Source organism: Rana temporaria, chromosome 5 (genome assembly GCF_905171775.1).
Source record: "Rana temporaria chromosome 5, aRanTem1.1, whole genome shotgun sequence".
NCBI lineage: Eukaryota > Metazoa > Chordata > Amphibia > Anura > Ranidae > Rana > Rana temporaria.
Genome location: NC_053493.1, coordinates 134,111,495 through 134,135,515, shown reverse-complemented (window position 1 = coordinate 134,135,515; position 24,021 = coordinate 134,111,495). Strand labels below are relative to the sequence as shown.

Here is a 24,021-nt window from a genome sequence, read left to right as displayed (position 1 = left end):
TATTCCAATTATTCTCTACTGCGGGCAGATCATTTCTAACAGTCTGCTGTCCTGGCAAGCTAAATGCACAGTTAAAAGACTAGAATTTGCTTCCGATCGGCCTCTCCATTTTGTTAGATGAGGTTGGGCATTTCCATTGTTATTCTCCATACTGCTATATTCTGAATCACACGGTTCCTAGTTAGGAGTGGAACAAAATCCAGCAACATCCTAAAACAGTACTAAGTGGCAAACATTGTTCCACAACCTTGTGACTTAGAGGTCTTGTCAAGCTTACCATTATTCAAGTTGAAGAGAAAGCTGCACATGTATTTGTCATACACTTTCCCTCTTCGGTCTGCTTCATCCTGAGATATGATCTGTGGAATACAGCATATAGACATGAACACCTAACTGAAAATATACAGTACAACTATATAGACATTTCTAGTTTAATCCTGTGGGAGTGATGCGCTTCACCAACCCAAGCGGTACGAAGACAACTTTTATTATACTGTTAAAAAAAATTATATTATATATATCAAAATATTCCACTTTATTTGTACACCATTTGTGATACATAACATTAAAGGGATTGGAAAGTCTTGTTTTTGTTTTCTTTTTGTAATAACAAACATGTTATATTTACCTGCTCTGTGCGGTGGTCTTGCGCAGGGCAGACGGAATCCTTCTCTTCTCAGGTCCATCTTCAGCTCTCCTGTCGAGTGCCCCCTCAGCAAGCAGCTTGCTATAGGGGGCATCCGAGCCGAGCTGCAGCTCCCTGTGTCTGTTCAGACATGGAGCTGCCGTTCGACCCGTCCTCTCTCTCTCCTGATTGGCTAACTGACTGACAGCTGCGGGGAGCAAATGGCGTGGCTGCTGTCTCTCAATTGGCCAAGGAAAACGTGGACATTGCTGGACAGAGATGGGGCTCAGGTAAGTATTTGGGGTGCTGGGGAGGCTTCTACACTTAAATATTTTTTTTTATCTTCCTGCATTCTATGCATGAAGATACGAAAGCTTTCTAATCCATTGTCTGCTTGAAGATCAGAAAAGCAATACACTGCATTATGCTAATTATAACTAACCAGTGTTTGACAAGGTAATAGAGTAATTCACCTAATACATATAACCCGTGATCTCTTCCACATTTCTAGCTCAGTATTCTACTCACTTAGCCTCCAGGTCCTGGGAGAGCCCATCAGCATACATGCCATGAAAATGCTGCGCACGGCAGAAGAATGGGAAATTCTCCAGCTTTCCCATTTAGTGGTCTTTGCATGTGTTTGGCAAACCCTGCATGTGCACAGGTACCCCGGCACTTGCGCAGTTGTGCCGCAGGGCTCTCAGGATTACAGCCCTGTGGCACATCACCTGCGCACACGCCAGGAGTGGTAAAAGTCTCGCCTAGGTGAGCAGAGCAGACATGCTGCCTCGCAGCACAAGTAAATTCTTAAGGGAGAAAAAAAAAAGAAAGACTTTCCATTGCTAAGAGAGGGAGGGGGAGGACAACTTCACAATTAGGGTGAAGGTCAGCTTTAAGTACTGCATGCAGAAGCAAAGCTGAAGATTTCAATCTTACTCAGCTGGCTTTACATTTTTTCACTTTGTCTATTTATATAATAGCATCAAGTCCGCACATTGCACTCACTAAGGGCCAAATACTGAGTAGATTTACCTCCTAGCAACCAATGAGCTCTTACTTTCACCTTTCTTAGTAGAAAATGTCAGAACAAGTGATTTGTTGCAAAGAACTATAAGCTCCTTTAGACCTTCATTTCACACAATATAGGAATCGAATATATGAATCTAATTTATGATTAAAGCAGTGTGAATGCACTCCACTAAGGGAAGCAAGCGCCTGACCCACAGCTATTGTGGCAATAGGTAGTTGTAGCAAAGAGAATATATAGCATTTGGTGTAGATTTTCTTAATTTATGCCCAAGACTAAAAAATATAAATCTGCTATTCAGCCCTATTCACAATGCACATAGCTGAAAAAGTCAGAGGTGGATGCACTTTCCTGCCTGTATGGGTTATTTTGAGATAGATGCTGCAGCCAAATGAAGAAGGTAGTGCTTGGCTTTAGTAGAGATCCTAACAAGAAGCCCTATTTTACCCCGTGTCCCCAAGTAGTTTTAGGTGGGATCTCTGAAAAATACAGCAGCCCAAGTGTTATTATTCGTGTGTAAAATTAACATTTTATACAAGTTATTAAAAAAAAAAGTCTACGTTTTTAAACATAAAAAAATAGTTTACAAAAACAATTATAGTTTTGGTTTTAGCGGCTTCACCTTAATGCCAAAAGGAAAGCTTAGCAGGCAAAGCAGCCTCATTAGTAGAAAAAGACTAGTTTATCTATGGATGTAGATGTATAAAGGTGGATGGATTCTTTAGAATCTATACATTTTAATAAGCGGATTGTACTTTTAACTGTAACAGTTTGGATTAACCACGGCACCATAAAAGCCCTGCTTCTGTTGTAAACAAAGATTCTCTAGAAAGATTTATCCCAAATTAGTGTTGAGCCTCTATACCGTACCCATTTAGGCCCGTCTCATGAGACCAGTTACTCATAAACTTAATTTACCTGATGTTTTCCATTCATCCGATGATTATGCCATTGTGTAGCATACAAAGATCTGCACTGCCCAGAGTAGCAGATCATCAATTAGACAGAAAGAATTATTAACCACTTAAGTACCCCGCTACAGCCAAAAGATGGCTAGAGAGGGGTGCTATAGTTCTGAGGGTGTCAATAGATGTCCTCCCAGAACCCCCTTCTCTGGTGCGCACATCGGCATGCTCTCTGACTGCTGTGTCCTTCAGACACAGCTGATCACAGATCGTGTAAAAGGGACACTCACAGTGGCCCTTTACCATGTGATCAGCTGGTAATCACAGCTGATCACATGTAAACAGACTTGCCAGTTATCGTCAGTCCTTTCACGTGTGAGCAAAAGAGGTGCCGATAACCCACAAGGCTGTCAGCACAAAGTTTACAATGATCATGAGTGCAGTCTATCAGCGCCCATCAGTGCAGTCTATCAGCGCCCAAAAGAAAGCTTGATTTGTCTAAAAAAAAGTTTTTATATATATATATATATATATATATATATATATATATATATATATATATATATATATATATATATATATATATAAAAAATAAACAATAAACTTTAATATAAGTACAGTGTTGCATGACTGCGCAATTGTCATTCAAAGTGAGGCAGGACTGAAAGCTGAAAATTGTTCTGGGCAGGAAAAGGGTGAAAGTGCCAGGTATTGAAGTGGTTAAACTGACTGCTAAGGGTAACACAGGCAGTTCTCTTTCCAGAAACTTGCAACAAAAGCTAAATAACTTACGCACATCCCATATGTGTACAAGTTTTACAATGTTGTGTATTTGTGGAGATGTTCTTGGCTTACCTCTCCACAGTATTCAGAGATGAACTCATTCTTCTGCACAGGGACTTTGATGAAGATTCCCCAGCCAGCTACATCAGAGGGTGCCAGAAGCAAATGCTAAAAAAAATAGAGAAGTCTCTAGTTTATTTATACAGGTTAGTGCATACATTTTAATGGCAATATTTAGGTACATGAAAGCGGGGATTTCGCTATGGAATTTTACAGATGCTAATGCAACACAATACATTGCAAGTCACAGTCACCATCATATAAAGGAAAGCAGCTCGCAACAGCAAGACAGTCAATCAAATATATGAAAATGGCAAGCATAAGCAGCAGAACCACAAAACGGCACCTGTTGCAAGGCACACATTCAATGGTATCATTCTTTCTAAGCCAGGAAAATAATGGAGTACATGAATTAAAGGTTAATGAGACTTGTTCTTACATGGTTATGTCCCAAGACAGTTGAAAAAAATAAATGTTCTGAAATGGCCAGCTCACTTTCTGCAATGTTCCCAATGCCAAGGCAGCCATACCGCCCAATCACGTGCATCTATTGCAAGAATTCAAGTGGCCTTACCTAGCACTGGGTCCCTTTGCCAAATGCAGATGAAATAAGGCTTCAGGACCAAGTGTTATTAGAAGAGGGGAGGCAAACACAGACATGGAATTTGTTACATTTCTCCAGCCCACAAGCAAGGCAATATTACCATCAATCATCTGTGGAATCAAATCTTGACCAACTAATAGAGAATCAGGATCTAGTCAGCCCAATCCATGAGCTGCATAAACATTTAAATGGGAATCTTTCAGGACAGAAGTGTGTGTGTGTGTGTGTGTGTGTGTGTGTGTGTGTGTGTCAGCCAAAGAATTCTTTCTAAAAGGTGCAAACTCCCAGTCCACCATCCTTATAGTTGTTTTACAGTTTAGTAAGTGGCTGACCTGGAAAGGGACTGCAGGTGACATATCCCAACGTCACTAGGATGCATGTCCCAGGTCAGTAATGTACAAAGCAGTGTGGCAAGGATAACCACTTCAACCCCAGAACTTCAATTCTAAAACATGAAGTCAGCAGCGGCATTTCTATACCGATGGGTTCTCTTTGGGGAACACCATGTATTGTGGTATGGCTTGTTATTCACATATTTTATAAGGTCATATTATTCTGAAACGATTTTCGAAAAAAGTAAAAAATCTAAATGTGAACTCATGGGCAGATCAGATTTGTACCTGTCCTCCACACAGGGGAACAGAAGAGAAATCCTGACACTTTTACTCTCATTTACAGCATGTTTGTTCTAATTCAGAAGTAGTCAACCAGCTAGCGTCCTCATGAGGCAAGCCGTGGCAGACCCCATACCTCCCTCATGATGGTGTACTTAAACCCCTTTGTGTCGATGGCCTCCAGTCCCTTTAAGAGTTCTAAAGGCCGGGAGGCAGGCATTCGAGTCATGTGACTGTTGTGATTGGCTGTCACATGATCAGAAAGCACCCGATTGCAAGTATGCATCAGGGGGCTTACCAATCCCCGCTGGCTACTGTGCTGGGAGTGCGCTCTCAGAACAGCAAGTAGATTACACAGGTCCACTCAGCATTAAGGCCCAACCACTGAGCAGCTGCACATGTGCATGCAGCTGGCGTCAGGAGGTTAAGGGCTGCACTATTTTTCTGGGTTATTTTCTCACTTGAACCATTTACCACGATACTAGAAGAGATTGGTTACAGATGCCAAATACATTTTAGCTCAATAATTTCCCAGAAGATATGAAATAATTGTTAGCCCCTCTAACTGGTGTTTGACCAGAATTAAGTTTGCCATTTTAAATCAGTGCTTGTTAAAATGCTAGAACCCTGACTGTCATGTAGAGCTTTAGTTATAGCAGGGCTCGACAAAATCCAGGCGCCCGGTCGCAATTGCAACAAGAAATTGTGACCTGGCGCCCGCCAGTAATTGAGGCCGGCGCGGCGGGGGAGGCGCACTGAGACACAGGATCTTGTGTCTCTGTGTACCCCCGCCGCGCGATCGCATTGGCATTACAAGTAAAACAGTTCTAGCAATTCTAATGTGTTTTTTCACTGCCATCTCCTTCCCTCTAATTAGAACACCCAAACATTATATATATTTTGTATTCTAACACCCTAGAGAATAAAATGGTGGTCATTGCAATACTTTGTCACTTTTTTTATATTGTGAAAGATAATGTTACGCCGAGTAAATTGATACCCAACATGTCACGCTTCAAAATTTTGTCCGCTTGTGGAATGGCGACAAACATTTACCCTTTAAAATCTCCTTAGGCAACGTTTTTTTTTACAGGTTGCATGTTTTGCGTTACAGAGGAGGTCTAGGGCTAGAATTATTGCTCTCGCTCCAACGATCGTCGTGATACCTCATGTGTGGTTTGAATACCGTTTACATATGCGGGCACTACTCACATATGTGTTCGCTTCTGCGCGCGAGCTTGGCGGGACGGGGTGAGTTTTCTGGCTCCTAACTTTTTTAGCTGGCTCCTAGATTCCAAGCAAATTTTTCAAACCCTGAGTTATAGTATTTCCTGAATAACTGAGAACTTGAAAGACTGCATACGCTTAAATAAACATCCTCCTCCCTGTGGACTAGTAGTCACTTTGAATGTGATGCTCTGGGTTTGCATGCTCCAGGGGACTGTGTATAAAAGGGTACCTGCAAGTTACTCTGACAGGCATTGGACTGGATTTGTAAACTAGTTGATCCAATATAGAATCAGTGGAACTCTCAGGAGACATCAGTAGCAAGGTAAAAATTGCAAGTGTGAAAATTTGCTTGATTAGCTAGAACATACATTACAATGAGCTTATGTATGTCCACTTATTCCTTAAATCACCTTTATCAGTATCTGAGGATGGAACATTAAATAATTGAGTGAAGCTTGCTTCAGATGAGTAGTAACTTATTGTTCTTGCACTTTAACATTACAGAAACTCAGAAAAACGACTGACCTTTTTGGATCCCCGCTGAATGCTGCAATTCTTGCATGAAACATTTTTGCTATCCCAGTGATCAGCAGCACCACAGGTGAGACACAAGTCTGGGTCACACTCCCGCACAGCAAGATAACATGGACACTGCTTGGTGTTGCACTGGGCCTTACAGCGACATCCAGGGAACCTGTTTTGGCCTTAATAAATGTTTTACATTAGTGTAGTGAAAGATGCAAAAAAGCCACAAAACTGCAATACCATATACTTTCCATTTACTCTTCCCAAATATGTTAGTAAAGATCTATACAGTAATGGTGTCTATTCCATAGTTCCATTTACACCTCTATGTAAACTTACACTCAGAGCTGCACTGACAGAACTTCTCACAGAAATTCTGTGCAATCACACAGGGACAGGAACCATCACAGGGCTGGCGAGGGTGATCACAAGGCTGGTAATTGTAAACATGATTAGAGGAGCCATCTAAAAGAACATAAAACCAACAGAGAGCTGAAGCCAACACGACCTGTATCAAATCATAGCTTTACCACTTTACATGTCATGATCAAGGGTATGTTTGAAAAAAAAAAAAAACACCACATAACAAAAAGAGGAGGAAATGGAACAGACATATTGTCACAATGAGTTAATTTAATAAAACTGGAGAGTGCAAAATCTGGTGCAGCTTTGCTTGTTGGTGCAGCTTTGCTTGGAAGTCAATTAGCTTCTAACTTCAGCTTATGCAATTAAGCTTTGACAAAAAAAAAAAAAAACTGGAAGCCGATTGGTTTCTATGCAGAGCTGCACAAGATTTTTCACTCTCCAGTTTTAGTAAACCAACCACAATGTCACTAATAAAACGGAACCCAAGGCAAACACAAAAAAAATAAAAATAATAATAAACAAATGAAGAGAATGGCACACTCCTTTCATGTCAGAGTAACTTTTTATTACTTAGAGGAGTCAGGTCACCAACCTAGCCGTGATGTCTGGCAGGACAATGTCAAGCTTAATACTGGATCAAAAGTAATGTAAATCCTTAGGCAGGTAAAACAAGTCCCATGTATGTTCTTCAACTTTGTAAGACGATATGTACACAACAATCCGTTTTTATAGACTACTTCTATTTATTAGCCCAAAAAGTTATGAAAAAAGACTTTTGATTTTTACAAGCTATCCATCTCATGATGCAGAAGCTTGTTTAAATTTCATTTTCAGTCAACTGAATTAATGTGATTCTGCATAGATTTCACAGATATCTTTAGGATTCTGTATGCTTGATCACATTATTCAAAATCAGATATACTCTATACGTACCTTTTTTTAGCTGTATTTTCCTGCAGTGTGCAGCCCACAGTCTATAAAATATAAAAACAATAATAAAAGTAAACTGAGCGCTGTTTTTCCCAACAACTGTAACCACAAAAGCCAGCGAATACAGGATAAATACATACATCAATTCCTGATAAAATATATACATACATCATAAAATAACATACAGAACGACAGTTCTGTTGAGGAACAAAAACTATGCCTGCCAAATGAACGGAATGCCTTACAAGAATTTTTAGCAAACTGAAATGAAAGGTAATTATTGAATAAAGTAAAATCTGATGAATGACATTATGAGAAATTGGCGTCCTTTACCTCCGACACTCAATACATTTCTCAGGGTCTGGCAACCATGGATATCATATAACCAACCTTCCAGGTTCGATAACCTACTTCTCTGAGGCTGGGTTCACACCGATACGACAGTGATACGACTTTCATCCTACTTTGCTCTGCGCAATCAGTCCTACATTGAGCCTACATTGGTCCAACATCCACCTGACTTTCATGAACAGGATATTACTTTGATCCGACTTAGTGATAGTCTGACTTGTTCTTTGACCAATCAAAACAGATGAGATAAATTCCTTTTACTGCTGCTGTAATCACATGTCGGATGGCAAGGACAAGGATCCTACTTCAATGATATTCAATGGGCTGAAGTAGGATCAAAGTCGGACCAAAGAAGTGCAGGAACTTTTTTTCAAAGTCGGACCGACTTGTGTCAGACCAGTTAAGACGCCTCTCATAGGGAAACATTGATTTTTATACGTCATGCGCCATGAGCTCCCAATGTCGGAGCGTTTGTCGTACCAGTGTAAACCCAGCCTCAATCTAAGGGTCTCTGAATGCATTCCCTCCCCTCCTTCTGATGGACTTTTCCCCCCTCTTCTTTCCTCTCTCTCTCTCTCTCAAGTCCCCCCCCCCCCTGTTCTATCTATTCTTTCTGCATATTCTTCTCTGAGACTCCTGATTTCAAGGAGTCGGTCTAGTGACGATGGTTACAATGGTACAGAGTAAAAAAGAAAGACTAAACCAAGGGGAAAAACAGACATTGAAATAATTTTTCTGTCTTATCCACATCAATAGCCTGTTGATCTACGAATGTATGCACCTCTTTATGTTGCTTCTTTTATTGCACTGACAAATATTGTACCACGTATATAGCATCCCTTTGTTGGGATCCTCCTCTATTTTATGTTTGATGTAACCAACGCACTGTTTCACTTATCTGCTGTAATTACTTTTTTATCTATAAAACTTTGTAAAAGAAAAAAGTAAAATCTGGCTTGTGCAGTAATGATATACAGTAATGATATATACTAAAACTACTTTTACCAAAATGTGGAGTTTACCTCTAAGCATTTTAAAATTCCTGGGAAACAAAGCATTTCATAGATAATCTGAGATGTAAACCATGATCATCTCCTCTGTGCCTCTCTCTTTCTGTTCCCCAATCGGAGATCAGCATCATAGTTTGCAAATCCCCCAACCCACTTTTGCTCACTTCCTCTTAGATTTCCCAGCACTGCTCTGCACCAAAAACTTCATGTAACTTCTGTGAAATATTTAAAAAAGTGAATAATGTTATCTTCCTGTTATATGAGAGTGTTTGAGATTGGCAATAGGCCCAGAACTGCAACCAGGGAGGATGCAACATGCTTCCCCACAACCAAAAGTGCCAAAACCTTTTTCAAACTGGGGCGTTTTTCAGTCGCTTTTGGGCTAAAAATAGCGCCTGATAAACGCCTCCCCTGCAGCCCCAGTGTTAGAGCCTGAGTGCTTTCACAATGGAGCGGTGCGCTTGCAGGACATCAGAAAAGGTCCTACAAGCAGCATCTTGCAGGCGCGGTGAATACATACACCGCTCCTCCACCGCCCCTGCCATTGCAATCCACGGGCACCGCTGCCAAAGCGCTTCGGTAGCAGTGCTTTGCGGGCGTTATTAACCCTTTTATTCGGCTGCTAGCAGGGCTGAAATGGGCCTATAAAATTAGAAGTGCTTTACCGCTAATGCCCCCCCAATGTGAAAGTAGCCCGAATATTTGCAACAGATGGAATGGACTCGTTTGGAAAGGTCTAAGCTCCAAGACTGTAATATTCTTTCCCAATTACTTATTGATTTAAGTACTGTGAACATGCATGAAGCTGGGAAGTGACCTACGTACTTGTATCCTCGAAAACAAGTGGCAATGGCAGCTCTGATATTTTTTTTTTTTTTCTCTCGTCATAAATTGTATTTATTTTTTTATACATATTTCTGCTTTATTCATCTCTTCAATTAAACAATGAAGAATGCAGAAAAGATACTAATCTACCCATTCCAGGGCAGGTAAAATATATTTCACTAGAGATCATTTTGAGAACGATGGAAAATTTATTTTAAAATATTCCTCTCCTAGAGCAATCCTAACCCACCATTAATGGTGGTGGGGTAAACTAATGAAAAGTTATTTTTACCACTGCCATTTCTTTCTGAACATCAATTTAGTTTATTAGCAATTGTGGTTTGGCAGCATCTCACGGACCATGAACAGACCAAAACAGATCCCATCCATACAAATCGTACCTGTGCTTCCGCTTCTTCTTCCTGGGTGGTGTGTCTACATCCTCAGCAAGGACCGGAGCTATGATACTTGACTCCTTTACTCTAAACTCGTATACCTGTAAAACATTAACAGTAAACCACTAATGCCAATACAAAACTTTTTTAATGCTTCCTTTAAGTGTGCTTTTTTAAGTAATAATAATTCATACGATTTTCTACACATGGAGAACAGCAGTAGGGGACTTTGGGAGAAGAATAACAGGGCTCCAGACTGAATAAAAACTAGCAGGGTGATGTGGTTTTAAATTCAACCTCAATTACCAGAAGTATAAAAAAAACAAAAAAAACAAACTAAACCTAGCACTTCCTGTATGCCCTCTTCTAAACAGACCACGATAACCAGGGCATCACCGTGATCAAAGTTCTTCCCTCCATAATATGCTGCCTGCTCTCCTCTCACCCCCTCCTTCCTCCCTGTCTGTCACCAGCACAGCCCCCTTGCCGCTATTATTTTAACATTAAAATATAAAATTTGTCACTGCCAGCCTCTCCATTAGAGGCTGGCATAGCACACTGTGTATGTTGTATTTTGAAAACGAGCAGTGTAAATATTGAATATCAGCCGTCTTCAGGCCAGTCATGTGACTTGCAGTCGCTTTACCGCTCCAATGGGTAGCTTCTGCAAATGAGATGAGCGGCCACGTGATCTCCGTCTGACGTCAGAAGGAGATCACGGTCCCTCCCACAGAAGATATCTATCAGAGCTGGAAAGTGGCCGCGAGTGATGAGACCGGCCTGAAGACAGCTGATATTAGGTATTTACACTGCTCGTTTTTAAATATAAAAACTTACACAGTGTGCTATGCCAGCCTCTTAGAGGGGCTGGCATAGACATATTTCTGGGAAAAGTCTGTTTACAAAGGTCTATGGCTGATGTTCAAATTACACACAGAGCTGGAGAGACCTCCTCTATGACATCCTGTTGTGTCTCCAATACTAGATGTCATATGAAGTCTCTCCAAAGTAGACACCAAAGGCAAAAGAAACCCCAAAACTTAGAGCTTACAATCTACAAATCAAACTATATTAAAAAAAATAAAAAATTGGGTATGCCTCTTAAAAAAAAAAAAAGAATACATAGAATAAATAAATATAGAATACCTAAAAAAAAAAAAAAAAAAAAAAAAAAAAAAGGCATGATCTGTAGCACAGTGCTTTTGTTGTGTCATTTTTCCCTTCCCATTGTGTAATATACCTGGTTGATTCTGCCTGTCCCTGTGTCCCCCTGTCTGTGGCTGCTGAGCCATGATTACCGTGGTCAGGTTACACGCCTCTGTCAACCGCTACTCTGCTGTGAGAGAGACTTTCTTCTCTCTTCCCTCCTCCCCTCTCCTCACTCCCTGTCAGCATGAGAACGGCTCTGCTCCTTGCCTCAACCACTTCAGCTGTACACCCCCTCTAAGGCTCATTCACACGAGAAGCCAGGGGGCAGTAAAAGCATGCAGGTGAACCGTGGATTGACCACTCAACTAAACAAGCATGTGCAGATGCTCAAAGCTGTAGTACACAAGCCGCTGGCACAATGCAGCGTGGAGGAGCCTGAAAGAGCAGAGGTTTAGGCAATAGCCCTACTGCCTCCTAAAGCACATATTTTTACACAGCACTCCTATACACACTTTCTTGGTGCTGTGGGATATGGGGGGGGGGGGGGGGGGGGGGTGGGCTATTCTCCTGAGATTTTCTGGTATCAGATAGACTGTCCCAAATGACTCATGCAGATAGCAGAGAGAGGAGAGAACAGATAGGAACCACACTAGGTAGATTGAGACAAGTATACACTATAGAAGGAGATGCTTTGTTCATTCTTCACTTCAGAGGTTTACAACCACGTTAACTGTACATAGGTTTAAATAATAATAATAAAAAAAAAGTACCTGTCGACATGTTTTTGTGCCAATTAACCTGGCAATAGCACAGAAATTGTCGTAATAGGTGCCTATGAGGACTCTAAACAAGGATGCTTCTGCTCCACTCCAGTCGACATTCTCTGGGAGCTCATTTGGCTTCATCTTGACAGGCGTTTGGCAACGAGAATTTGCTTCTAGAGAAAATAATGCATTGTTGGAATCAATTAATGTGTACACCCAATCACAGCCGTTTGCACGTGCCTAAAATTGGCTGTCCCCTAAAAGCAAAAAAAAACATACCAGAAGAACTAGAAGTCTCATCTTTCTTTTCCTCCTCTTCCTTGTCATTGCTTTCTCCACCAGTTTCTGTGCCAGCTTCCCTATCGCTATCGGTGTCTTTGGCTTCTGACACATTGACAGTTGGTGTGCTAGGTCTGCTGGTGCTATTTGGAAGTCTGCCTCTTCGGCGACCGCCAGGGCGCTTTGGTGGGGTCTTTATCCTCTCCGCTGTTAGTGCTGCAGCATATTCCTTGGCACCTTCCTAAAAACACAGTCATGCTACATGAGGAGTTGTAAGACACTTGACAAAAATGAAGCTCCACTTAAGATTATGTTTTTAAGAGTGGCTCCAGTCCAAAAGGATAACCCCTCTTTCAGATCCTGTCACCAGTAAAGCATCATATAGGGGACTTTTTGTAAAATGCGGCAGAGCGATTATGTTCAAAAAAGTGGATTGCACTACACGTTTCATATTACAGTGTGCGCTGAAGTGACAGCAATAATTATAGGCCTATTTATTCATGGTTAACTCTAAACTGATGACATGTAGGGTTTTTTTAAGGATAAGTTCACCTTTCAAAAATAAAAATAATAAATGCACATATTTTATGACCTGAAGAAGGGGTTAATCTCCGAAACATGCTTATCCCCTGCTGTCGGCTTACTTTTCAACAGCTTAAAATGGCTACAGTACTCCGGGACCGGCCCATATCTGCTTTTGCCCTGAGATGACGGAGCATTACTGCAACTTCCGCCAGACTTTTACATCATCAGCTGGCTGTTGGAGTGGTTCCAACCCTGGATACAGCTGTCACTTCTGGGTGTTCCTTCCACGATTGGCGATCTCCATCTGCCCTGGTGCCATCAACTTGTCCCCAGGGTCCACCCTTGATTCCCTCGGCTCACTAGGCTGCACAGTAGACACCTCTTTGGAACCCCCTGTTGCGGCCATGTGGCTCCAGACTCAGGTACTTCACCATCCAAGTTACCATGGTCCTCCAATACCTCTTCTCGGAACTTGTATGCTTTATTACCCAAGGAACACAGATTTTCCACATGGGCAGTTGCCCATGTGCCTGATCTTTTGTTTCCCTTTTACCTATTCTGACTAACCCGTTTAAGAAAGGTCTGTATATCTGTCTTTTTTTCCCCAGACGTATCCAGTCCGGTCAAATGATCAGCTCCCCTCTGCCATTCAGTGGCCACTGCAGGGGAATAGATTGAGCGCTGACAGCGGATGGGCCATTGAAGCCTATAGGTGATGTCCCACTCCCAGGCATTACCAGCTGTTGTCTGAGCATCCTCTCCTCTCCCCTGCAGCTAGAGCTGGCTGACACAGGTGAGATCACATGACCAGACAGGAGTGGCCTGAAACTAGGCAAGTATATACATCTTTCTCACACAGGTAAGTAAGCATTAGAAGGGAGGGAATAAACCAGGGCTTGACAAAATCTGGGCGCCCGGTCGCAATTGCGACCTGGCACCCAGGGAAGCTTAGGCCTGCAGAAGGCCGCGGCCTCAATTACTGGGCGTCAATTGAGGCCTCAGCTTTGCGGCCTTCTGCAGGCCTAAGCTTCCTTCTGTGATCTGGCGCCATCTTGTGGTGGCCGTTGGCATTACAAGTAGTTACATTACAAGTAGCAAAACAGCAGTTCTAATGTGTTTTTCACTGTTTTCATTGCCATCTCCTTCCCTCCAATTAGAACCCCCAAACATTATATATATTTTTATTCTAACACTCTAGAGAATAAAATGGCGGTCGTTGCAATACTTTTTCACACCATATTTGCGCAGCGGTCTTACAAGCGCACTTTTTTGGGGAACAAATACACTTTTTTTAATAAAAAAATAAGACAACAGTAAATTTAGCCCAATTTTTTTTATAGTGTGAAAGATAATGTTACGCCGAGTAAATTGATACCCAACATGTCACGCTTCAAAATTGCATCCGCTCGTGAAATTGCGACAAACTTTTACCCTTTAAAATCTCCATAGGCGACATTTAAAAAAATTCTACAGGTTGCATGTTTTGAGTTACAGAGGAGGTCTAGGGCTAGAATTATTTCTCTCGCTCTACCAATCGCGGCGATACCTCACATGTGTGGTTTGAATACAGTTTACATATGTGGGCGCTACTCACGTATGCGTTCACTTCTGCGCTCGAGCTTGGCGGGACGGGGTGCGTTTTTTGGCTCCTAACTTTTTTAGCTGGCTCCTAGATTCCAAGCAAATTTGTCAAACCCTGGGATAAACTATAGTAATGTTTTGCAGTGGATTCCATTTGAATCATTATTCTGGTTCAGTTTTATAATATATACACACACACACACACACACACACACACACACGTTTATAATAGGGGATTATGAATGGCTACTGAACATTAAAAATCATTGTCAGATATTCAGTTTTCAAGACCTTAAATGTAATTGTACAATGATCCATCTATCTGTAGGTTCAGTCATTTCCCAACAATTTCTAGTCCGATTGTCATGAGACTGCAATACCACACATCTTATGCCAACCATACAAAGCCATAGTCATAAGCAAGCAAAGTAATCAAATTAAAACATCACTTGCTACAAGTAGGCCATGCACTGAATAGCACTACAGAGAACAAAATCTTTATTTGTGAAAAGAAACGCAGCATTCAGTGTGTGCATGCCATGTTTTTGCGACAGCGTGATAGCTGGAAGGCCTCGGTAGCAAGCACATTGTTTAAGGCTGGGCAAATATCTTACCTCCCCATCATTATCACCTAGACATCTGCCCATCTATCAAAACCCCAAAATACAGAATGCAAAAAAACATATGGGACAAATCTTACCAAAAGCTGGTAACAGTTGGGTCCACAGGGCTTTCCATCATTCGCAGCTTCATTATTTTTTCTTTTGTATGTGTTTGGAGTGGCGTGAAAAGCTTAAAGAAACAAGTGAAAAACACAATTGTTACATGATTAAATTAAGGAGTCTTGCAAATACAGATTTGCATCAAGTGGCCTAACTTCAAACAAAGTGTGGTTAACTTGGTGCACTGCAGGACTACAGCTTACATCACGACAAAATAACTATTACTGAAAAAGGTACTAAAGTATATTTTTCTGAATTACAGAGAGCATAAATATCAAGATGGAGACCTTTAACAAATATTTAAATAAAGGGGTACTTACGATGCAAGAAGCAATCATACTTGAAACATCTCCTACAAAACAAGGTGTGGAATGAATGAAGACTCTGCTCCCTTTGCACAGATTTTGCATTTGGTCCGTCAATGTTTGGGGTGCATTCTGGAGGAAGAGCCCCTGGTAGCTGCTGCTCTGTCAATTCTTTGTACCTGGGGAGTGAATACATGGTAAATCTAAAATAAGGGAGGTTGATATGATCAACAGAGCTAAACCATAAAAACTATAATTCTAATAGACAGCAGTATCCATAATCTAGGTTGAGGATTTATGTTAAAGTGACTGTCACGCAAAAGTGCCAACAGAAGCGTTACCTGCAATGTAGACCCTAAAAACCTTTCTCCTGCAGCCAGCACTACCACTAAATACTGCTATGAGAAGGGGAAACCTCTACTTTAAATTCTATAATGCCCAGGAGACAGTGTGGCTTCTGTGTCATGTGACCACGGTAACAGACTCTCACAATGGTCACTTGATCGGGAGACAATCCCGCTTGCTCCTGATCAGAAGCCTTGACAAAGAGCTGCCAGAGACTCAATGAGCATGCTCCGAGCACACAACTCCCTGCCGTCGTAAACGCATTAGTAAGGCAGCTGGACGTTAAAAGGAGAAGTCCAGCCTGAGCTTTTTAGGCTGGCCTTCTCCTATGGGTCACAAGAGTGCAATTAGTTTTGCACTCTTGTGAACAGTTTTCAGTGGAGAGTGGTCTGAAGTCTGCTCTCCGCTGATGTCACTAAGATCAGTCAAGGTAGCACATCATCCCGACTTCCCAAGTCTGGATCTGCCAGCTGCCTTGATTGATGGGAGCTAGAGATCCAATGAGGCAACAAAGCTTCTGATTTTTTGTTGTTGTTATCCAATTAAAAGCATACGTTATATTGTCCCTCAAAAGTAACTACTAGTTCCTTTGCAGTCTCCTACATTCAACATGCATTTGCCCAGTAGTATTATAGCAACTTTTTTCATCTCTGCACTGGTTTTTCTAAACCAAAAGCCAACTTGTATTTTTTAGAACACAAAACTCATATACAATAAACCAGAGGATTCCTATTCTATGTACACAGACTATGGAGATACAATTATGAAGCAATATACACAAGGTCATAACGTACTTCTCTTTCAGCTCTTCGGTTGTTCCCTTGTCAGGAAACATGGAAGATATTGCCTCGAAGATTTTATCAGAAGGAAACTTCCGTGGCAGCTGGGTGACCTTGTCTGGTAGGAAATGTAAAGTGAGGTTTAATTGCACACATTCAGAGATAACAAGGGTAAAAGAAAAACACAGTGATGACCACTTACCATCTATGCTGTCATCCTGATCCTTTTCTTTGTCTTCTCTGTCATCGTCCTGATTGTCATCACCATCCTCATCATCTTCATAATCACTGTATTGGCTTAGGGCATTAACCAACTCCACAAATATCTCATCATTAATGAAACCGCACTCTGCAAAAAAATAAATAAAAAATACAGATCAATCATTCCAATAAACTGCAGGGACATCAATACAATTAGAAACAACAGTTTGGTATAATTGGGCAGGACTTCTCAGCGTTAGGCAAAAACTATACTACCTAGACAATACAAGCGCTAATGGCTTCAACAGTTTGCTTTAAATGCAGCAGGCCAAAACATTTGTGCCGCGCAATAAGCCGCCAACATTTTTATGATAACGACTGAATACAGTTACATGATCACTCCTTTTGCTATAGGTAAAAAGATTAATGATCAAAGACACTTTTCAGCATACTGGAATAACTATAGGCCACATAAGCCCTGAACCTCTGTTTTTAAAGCGGATGTCCGCTGAAAAAAAAAATATTAAAAGCCAGCAGCTACAAATACTGCAGCTGCTGACTTTTAATATTAGGACACTTACCTGTCCTGGAGTCCAGCGCCGTCCGCAGCAGAGGACGAGCGATCGCTCATCACTCTGCTGCCCCCCTGCCATCCTCAGTGAGGGAACCAGGGAAAGGGAAACGCTCCGGCTTCACAGCCCGGTTCCCTACGGTGCATGTGCGAGTCGCGCTACGCCTGCCGATTGGCTCCCGCTGTGTACTGGGAGCCGAGTGTTCCCAGAACACAACGGGGGGGGGGGGGGGCACGTCATGCCCGCAGTCTGCCCGAGACTGTGTGGCCGGAAGTGGGTGCAAATATCTTTAGACAGGTATCTGCACCCCCCTCCCCCCTGAAAAGGTGTCAAATGTGACACAGGAGGGGGGGGGGGGGGAGTGTTCCGATCAGCGGGAGTTCCACCTTAGGGTGGAGCTCCGCTTTAAATTCCAGTTTACGACTGCAATTAAAAAAAACATAATAAAACACAGAATAATAATAATAATAATAAAAAAAGAAAAAAAAAGTCATCCATCTTAGGACTTATTTTACATTAACGCCACTTCATACCACCCCTTTTGAAGAGCGTCCCCTGGTGGGTCGCTTTTTAGCGTGTGGGGAGATACTGCCGCCTCCTGAATGCCTTTTTCATTTTTTTATAAAAAAATAAATAAATAAATGGGGATTTTCTATTAAAATAGTGCACTGCACTCATCACTTGAGTCGATTTTTGTAGCCACCCCTCACCCTTTACCAGGCTGCCTGTGAGGTTTTAGTGAATAACTTGGCCAATAAATTTATTAGGTCAAGTATAGCAATAAACACAGGGAAAACTAAAATTTTGCTCTGCAATACTAAAACAAAATCAGAGTTAGGTTTACTTTTAGCCAATTAGATTTCTCAAAACTTCCTGAAATCCCACCATAGTTTAACTGGATACAATTTCGTGTTTAAAGAATCAGTCAAAATAGTGGCAAAACAGCCAGATATACAAGCTGGAATCCTTCCTGTTCCCAGGATTGTCTAAAATTGTGACTTGCACATGTGTGTATTTCACAAACACAAAAATAGAAGCATTTCAGCATTTTACATTGCGAATGTTCCCACCAGCTCAGCCTGACCCATGATCGCTATAGAACAAGAGCTTTGCATGGCTGCCAAGAGATTTGGCTGGAAGAAAACATGACCGCTAACAGCTGCAATTATCAGCCAGCTAGACAAAAGGCTTCAACCAAGGACACAAACATGATAAAAGGACACAACTATTTACCCTTTCCCAACCAAAGAAGCATATAAATTGACTAGAAGTTTGGTGAGATATTGCCATGTTCAGCACTTTAAATCAATTTACCAACTAACGTTTTTTGTAGTGTTTGTATGTCGTTTTATCAGCTACGACTACCAGCAAGTCATGATGGCCAAATGACTGGAGAATTCTTGAGCAATAATACCATGCAATAATTTCATGATTTCTGTGTTAATAGCAAATTATGCTATGAAGATAAAAAGAAAATGTAGTGCTTTTGTATGGGTTTTTGTTCTTATTCTCAGGACTTAAAGTGGCCGTTACCTCAGTACCATAAAAACCTCCCAGCCTGTGTTATATAAAAAAAATATGCAGATCTGTACCTATATCAGAGCGCCTCCTAGTGCTCATGTGACTCCTCGGCTCTCTCCTTTGCCCGGCTGACAGCTATACCGGGCGAGGCCGAGCACTGCCGCTGCCATAAGGAGTCACGTGAGTGTCGGGAGATACTCCGATATAGGTACAGATAGGCAGATTTTTTTATAGAACACAGGCACACATATTGTTATGTTACAGTCTCCTAGTGCTGCTGGACCTTAGTGCAGCCTTCGACACGGTAGACCACAACATATTGCTCACGCGACTCAAAGAAGTAGCAGGAGTCTCTGACTCGGCCCTACCGTGGTTCGCATCTTTCCTAGAAAATCGCACTCAGACCGTGAAACTTGGAGGTTTTACATCGGAAACACGGACCATTACATGCGGAGTTCCTCAAGGATCACCCCTCTCACCTGTATTCTTCAACATCTACATCCGCCCGCTCCTCAAAATCATCAGCAAACAGGACCTGCTATACCACTCCTATGCGGATGACACGCAGCTGTACCTTCGAATCACCAACAAAAAAGACCAATTTCATGAACTAGGAAAGTGCCTCACACTGGAGGCATGACAATTGGATGACTGAAAGCTCCCTCAAACTCAACGGATCCAAAACAGAACTACTCATCCTTCACGCAAATAGGAAATCCATTTCCAGGACCACATGGACACAACCCACCATCCTCGGACAAACCATCGCGCCAAGCAATAAAGTCAAAAGTCTCGGAGTCATCTTTGACGCAGACATGACGATGGATGCACAAATAGGATCAGTCGTCAGCGGTTCTCATCATCTGCTCCGCATGCTGCGTAGACTCATCCCCTTCATCCCGGAAGAGGACACAGCAGTAGTGGTTGGAACAATCATCAACTCACGACTCGACTACGCAAATTCCCTCTACTTAGGACTACTGAAATACCAGATTACACGTCTACAAGTCGTCCAGAACACGGCAGCCAGACTGGTAACTGGTAAAAAGCCGTGGGAGCCAATCTCCCCGGCCTTGAGGTCCCTCCACTGGCTGCCCGTACAGGACCGGGTGACATTCAAGACTCTCTGCCTCACCCATAAATGTACACAGGGTAACGCTCCTCAATACTTAAGCGAGAAAATAAAACCCTACGTCACCAAGCGCGTGCTCCGATCAACCAACCAAAACCTTCTCCAAATCCCCAAATCTCGCTACAAATCTAAGGGAGAACGTAGATTCTCGGTCCAAGGACCACGGCTCTGGAATGCTCTACCCACTACCATCCGCTTGGAAGAAAACCATCGGGTTTTTAGGAAAAAACTGAAGACCCACCTCTTCTGAAAGACCTGTACAACTCTGGACGCCAGCGCCTTGAGGCGATTAAGTTTGCATTTGTTGCGCTATATAAAAAGTTTCTCACTCACTCACTCACTCACTCACTCAGAGTAGGGATCGCCCAATATAGTTTTTTTTTTGGTGCAGATACAATGCCAATATTTTGGGCACCTCTCAGGCCGATATTGAGTGCCGATATTCTGTACACTTTTTTTTTATCACCGTTATTGCTGTCACAAGGAATGTAAACATCAGTTGTGACCGTAATAGGCAGTGATTGGTACTCTTTATGCAGGGATCGGGGGTCTATAAGACCCCAAACCCCTCTTCTGCACTTGAAAAACGCCAAGATCAGCGTTTTTGAATACTTGATTTTTTTTAAAAACTGGCACCCATGTCATGACATCGCTTTGGGGTTACTAGATACGAGAGCCGAACGAAGCATCGACTTTGTTCGGCTCTTTGGACAGCCGGCGGATATGCCGGGTGGTTGCTCGGGCCTCCCTTTTGGGCAAGAGAGCCCAGGCGAGTGGCAGAACGTCCCCTCCCACTGCTTGTAATAACAGCCGAGTGGCTGCTAAGCCGCATCCGTTATTACAATAAAGCCGACCATTCTCTCTAAAGATCAGTACCAGGGTGATGCCTGCCGCTGCACGCACCACCCCAGTACAACCCCTTGAAGCAATATCGGTAATATCAGGTACGTTTGTGCCTGATAACGATCCTTCAAAATAGTGAATATTGGCCACTGATAATCGGACTCACTGGTCGGTCAATTCCTATTACAGAGGTGATGGGAGGATTTTATTTTAGTTATGATAGCAGCAGGAGGGGAGGGGGAGGGCACCGACACAGAGCAAACAGGCAGGGAGGGGGGGGGGGGGGGGGAGGAGGGCTGCGGATGACGGGGGCATGTAAACTGACCATGGTTTTCGAGCTCAGCAACCATGATAATCCGTGATCAGTTTACAGGGGGGTAGGGTATAGCCAGCCAGGTTTTTTAGCCGATAGAAAGGGCCAAATTACACAACACAAGCACTGTGCTGTATAACATGCTTTAAAGGAAACAGGATCTGTTTTTTTTTTTTATGGGTAACAAACATTTTAGAGCAACTAAAGTTCCGCTGTCACAAACTGTAATCAGGCAGGCTCTTTATTGCAGAAGACATGCAATAGGATTGATTTACTAAAACTGGGAGTGCAAACTCTGGTGCAGTGGTGCATGTTAGCCAATCGGCTTCTAACTTCAGCTTGTTTAATAGAACTTTGACAAAAAAAACATGGACGCCGATTGGTTTCTATGCAGAGCTGCACCAGGTTTTGCACTCTCCAGTTTTAGTAAATCAATCTCACTGTCTCTTCTGCAACAAAACACACCAACATGTAAACTGAGATAAGCATTTGCAGCTCAGCTTGCATCGCCAGAGCGGTACCGTTATCCCACGCCCAGCCATGAAGACGGCCAAAGACACACAAAAGATGTCAGTGCCAGCAAGGGATGGATTTGACCAAGAACAAGTAGACAGTTTGGGAGATCTGGCGTCTCTCGCTGTGGGTGAGTGAATCAGAAAGGAAGTCAGAAGATCAGTATGACAGTTACAACTTGCATTTTTATGAGGTCAGCTTACATATCTCTCAGAAAAAGTTCCTAGTAACAAAGAACTTTTAGAAAGCAGGATATGGTTTTCAAACAGTGTTGAAATGACTAAGAAAATCCAAATCGATAAGTTAACCTAATATCACAGAAGCAGAAAAGTTCTAGGAACTATGAATTCATGTTTACTCATAGAGTGCGTCAAGCTAATGAAAAGCACAGCTTAAGCCGGAACAGACTAGGGAAAGCCCATATACTCTAATGGGAGACATTTCTTCTAGCTCAGACCTGATGAACTACGTAAAAGATTGAGAGCACAATTTAAAAAGGAAAAATGTTGGCAACAAAAATAGTCACAAAAAGTGAAGACAGATTGATGTATTAGTCTGCATTTCTCCTCAGCCAACCCATTAACCTCTCTAAACGCCCTGATGTTTGAGAAAGAAAGAAAGAAAGAAAGAAAAAGAAAGAAAGAAAAAAAAAAAAAAAAGAAGAAAGAAAAGAAAAAAAGAGAAAAAAAGAAAAAAAAAAAAAGAAAAAAAGAAAAAAAGAGAGAGAGAGAGAGAGAGAGAGAGAGAGAGAGAGAGAGAGAGAAAGAAAGAAAGAAAGAAAGAAAGAAAGAAAGAAAGAAAGAAAGAAAGAAAGAAAGAAAGAAAGAAAGAAAGAAAGAAAGAAAGAAAGAAAAGAAAAGGAAAGGAAAGAAAAGGAAAGAAAGAAATGGCTTTTCTATTTTTGTTTTCTTAATATTTAATGCTGGTAATATACAGTAAAGGAGAATAAAAAACTGTGCTAATAAAAAAAAATGGCAAGCAGCAACTATAAATGCTATACAATACATTTGCATAAAATACAGTAAAAACTTGGAGAGCGAGCATAATTTGTTCCAGAAACATGCTTGTAATCCAAAGCACTTGTATATCAAAGCAAATTTTCCCATAAGAAATAATGGAAACTCAAATTAATCGTTCCACAATCACTTATTCATAAGGCCTTCAGTTTATATTCCATATAAAAAGATTATAGCAATGTGATAAGTTGTAGAACCATAAAATGTCCATCCACAAATGGAAGCCTCCCCAAGGGGATTAGAAGCAAAATCCAGCAGGAGCTACAGAGTATAAACGAGAAGAGAGGCGCCTCTAAGTGTAGCAATATGATTACATTATTTAATGAAGGTACAACATTTAGCAACTCACATGGTTGATGAATAAAAGAGGCACATTTAAGTATGCAGGCATCCGGGGTAAAGCGATCCACATAGACTGTCCTCCACACTGCCGACTCTGACTGCTGTCAGTCTGCAGTCGTGACCGGGAAGACTACCCTGCAGTAGAGCGATCTTAAAGCGACGCTTGAACCGCTTGTGGAAGGGACTACATCAATGGCGATGTACGGGGGGATGGTCTATATTGACAGCTTTATCCCGGATGCCTGCATACTTAGATGTGCCTGTTTTAATCAACTATGTGAGTTTCTAAATGTTGTGCCTTCATTAAATGTAACCATATTGTTACACTTACTCTCTTCTCTTTTATACTCAGTTGTGACATGACGCTACTCTTATATCAAGACATCGCTTGTATATCAAGTCAAAATGTATTAAAAATGTTTGCCCTTTTTTTTTCCAAAAGAAGACATTGCAGTCGTGGTGGGAACAATTATCAACTCCAGACTTGACTATGCAAATGCCCTCTATCTCGGACTCCCTAAATACCAAATCACTCGTCTGCAAGTCGTTCAAAATACGGCCGCTCGACTTGTGACTGGGAAAAAAACATGGGAATCAATCTCACCTTCACGGAGATCCCTTCATTGGTTGCCTGTAAAAGACAATTACTTTCAAGGCACTCTGTCTAACACATAAGTGTGTTCAAGGAAATGCCCCCCAAAAACTAAAAGCTCACAACCCCAATCGCGTTCTGCGATCCACCAACCAAAATCTACTCCAGATACCCAAAGCCAGATACAAGTGCAAAGGAGAACGAAGATTTGCAGTCCAAGGACCTAGACTATGAAACGCCCCATCAACCACCATCCGACTGGAGGTGAACTACTTGG

General features: G+C 41.9%; 1 protein-coding gene across 2 annotated transcripts in view; it reads right to left on the bottom strand.

Moving 5' to 3' along the window:
- The window catches only part of EZH2 (enhancer of zeste 2 polycomb repressive complex 2 subunit), a 67,459-nt gene that overhangs the window by 6,633 nt on the left and 36,805 nt on the right, over positions 1-24,021 (bottom strand). Inside the window, exons 6-17 of one of the 2 annotated variants that reach the window (XM_040353151.1) lie at positions 16,902-17,048; positions 16,715-16,817; positions 15,591-15,754; positions 15,249-15,340; positions 12,443-12,683; positions 12,170-12,336; positions 10,257-10,351; positions 7,673-7,713; positions 6,713-6,838; positions 6,374-6,552; positions 3,413-3,508; positions 278-359 (exon numbers count right to left, since the gene is read on the bottom strand). In XM_040353151.1, coding sequence (XP_040209085.1) covers positions 278-359; positions 3,413-3,508; positions 6,374-6,552; positions 6,713-6,838; positions 7,673-7,713; positions 10,257-10,351; positions 12,170-12,336; positions 12,443-12,683; positions 15,249-15,340; positions 15,591-15,754; positions 16,715-16,817; positions 16,902-17,048 — 1,533 coding nt within the window. The remainder of the gene's footprint in view (positions 1-277; positions 360-3,412; positions 3,509-6,373; positions 6,553-6,712; positions 6,839-7,672; positions 7,714-10,256; positions 10,352-12,169; positions 12,337-12,442; positions 12,684-15,248; positions 15,341-15,590; positions 15,755-16,714; positions 16,818-16,901; positions 17,049-24,021) is intronic. The other variant, XM_040353152.1, reaches the window with a different exon arrangement.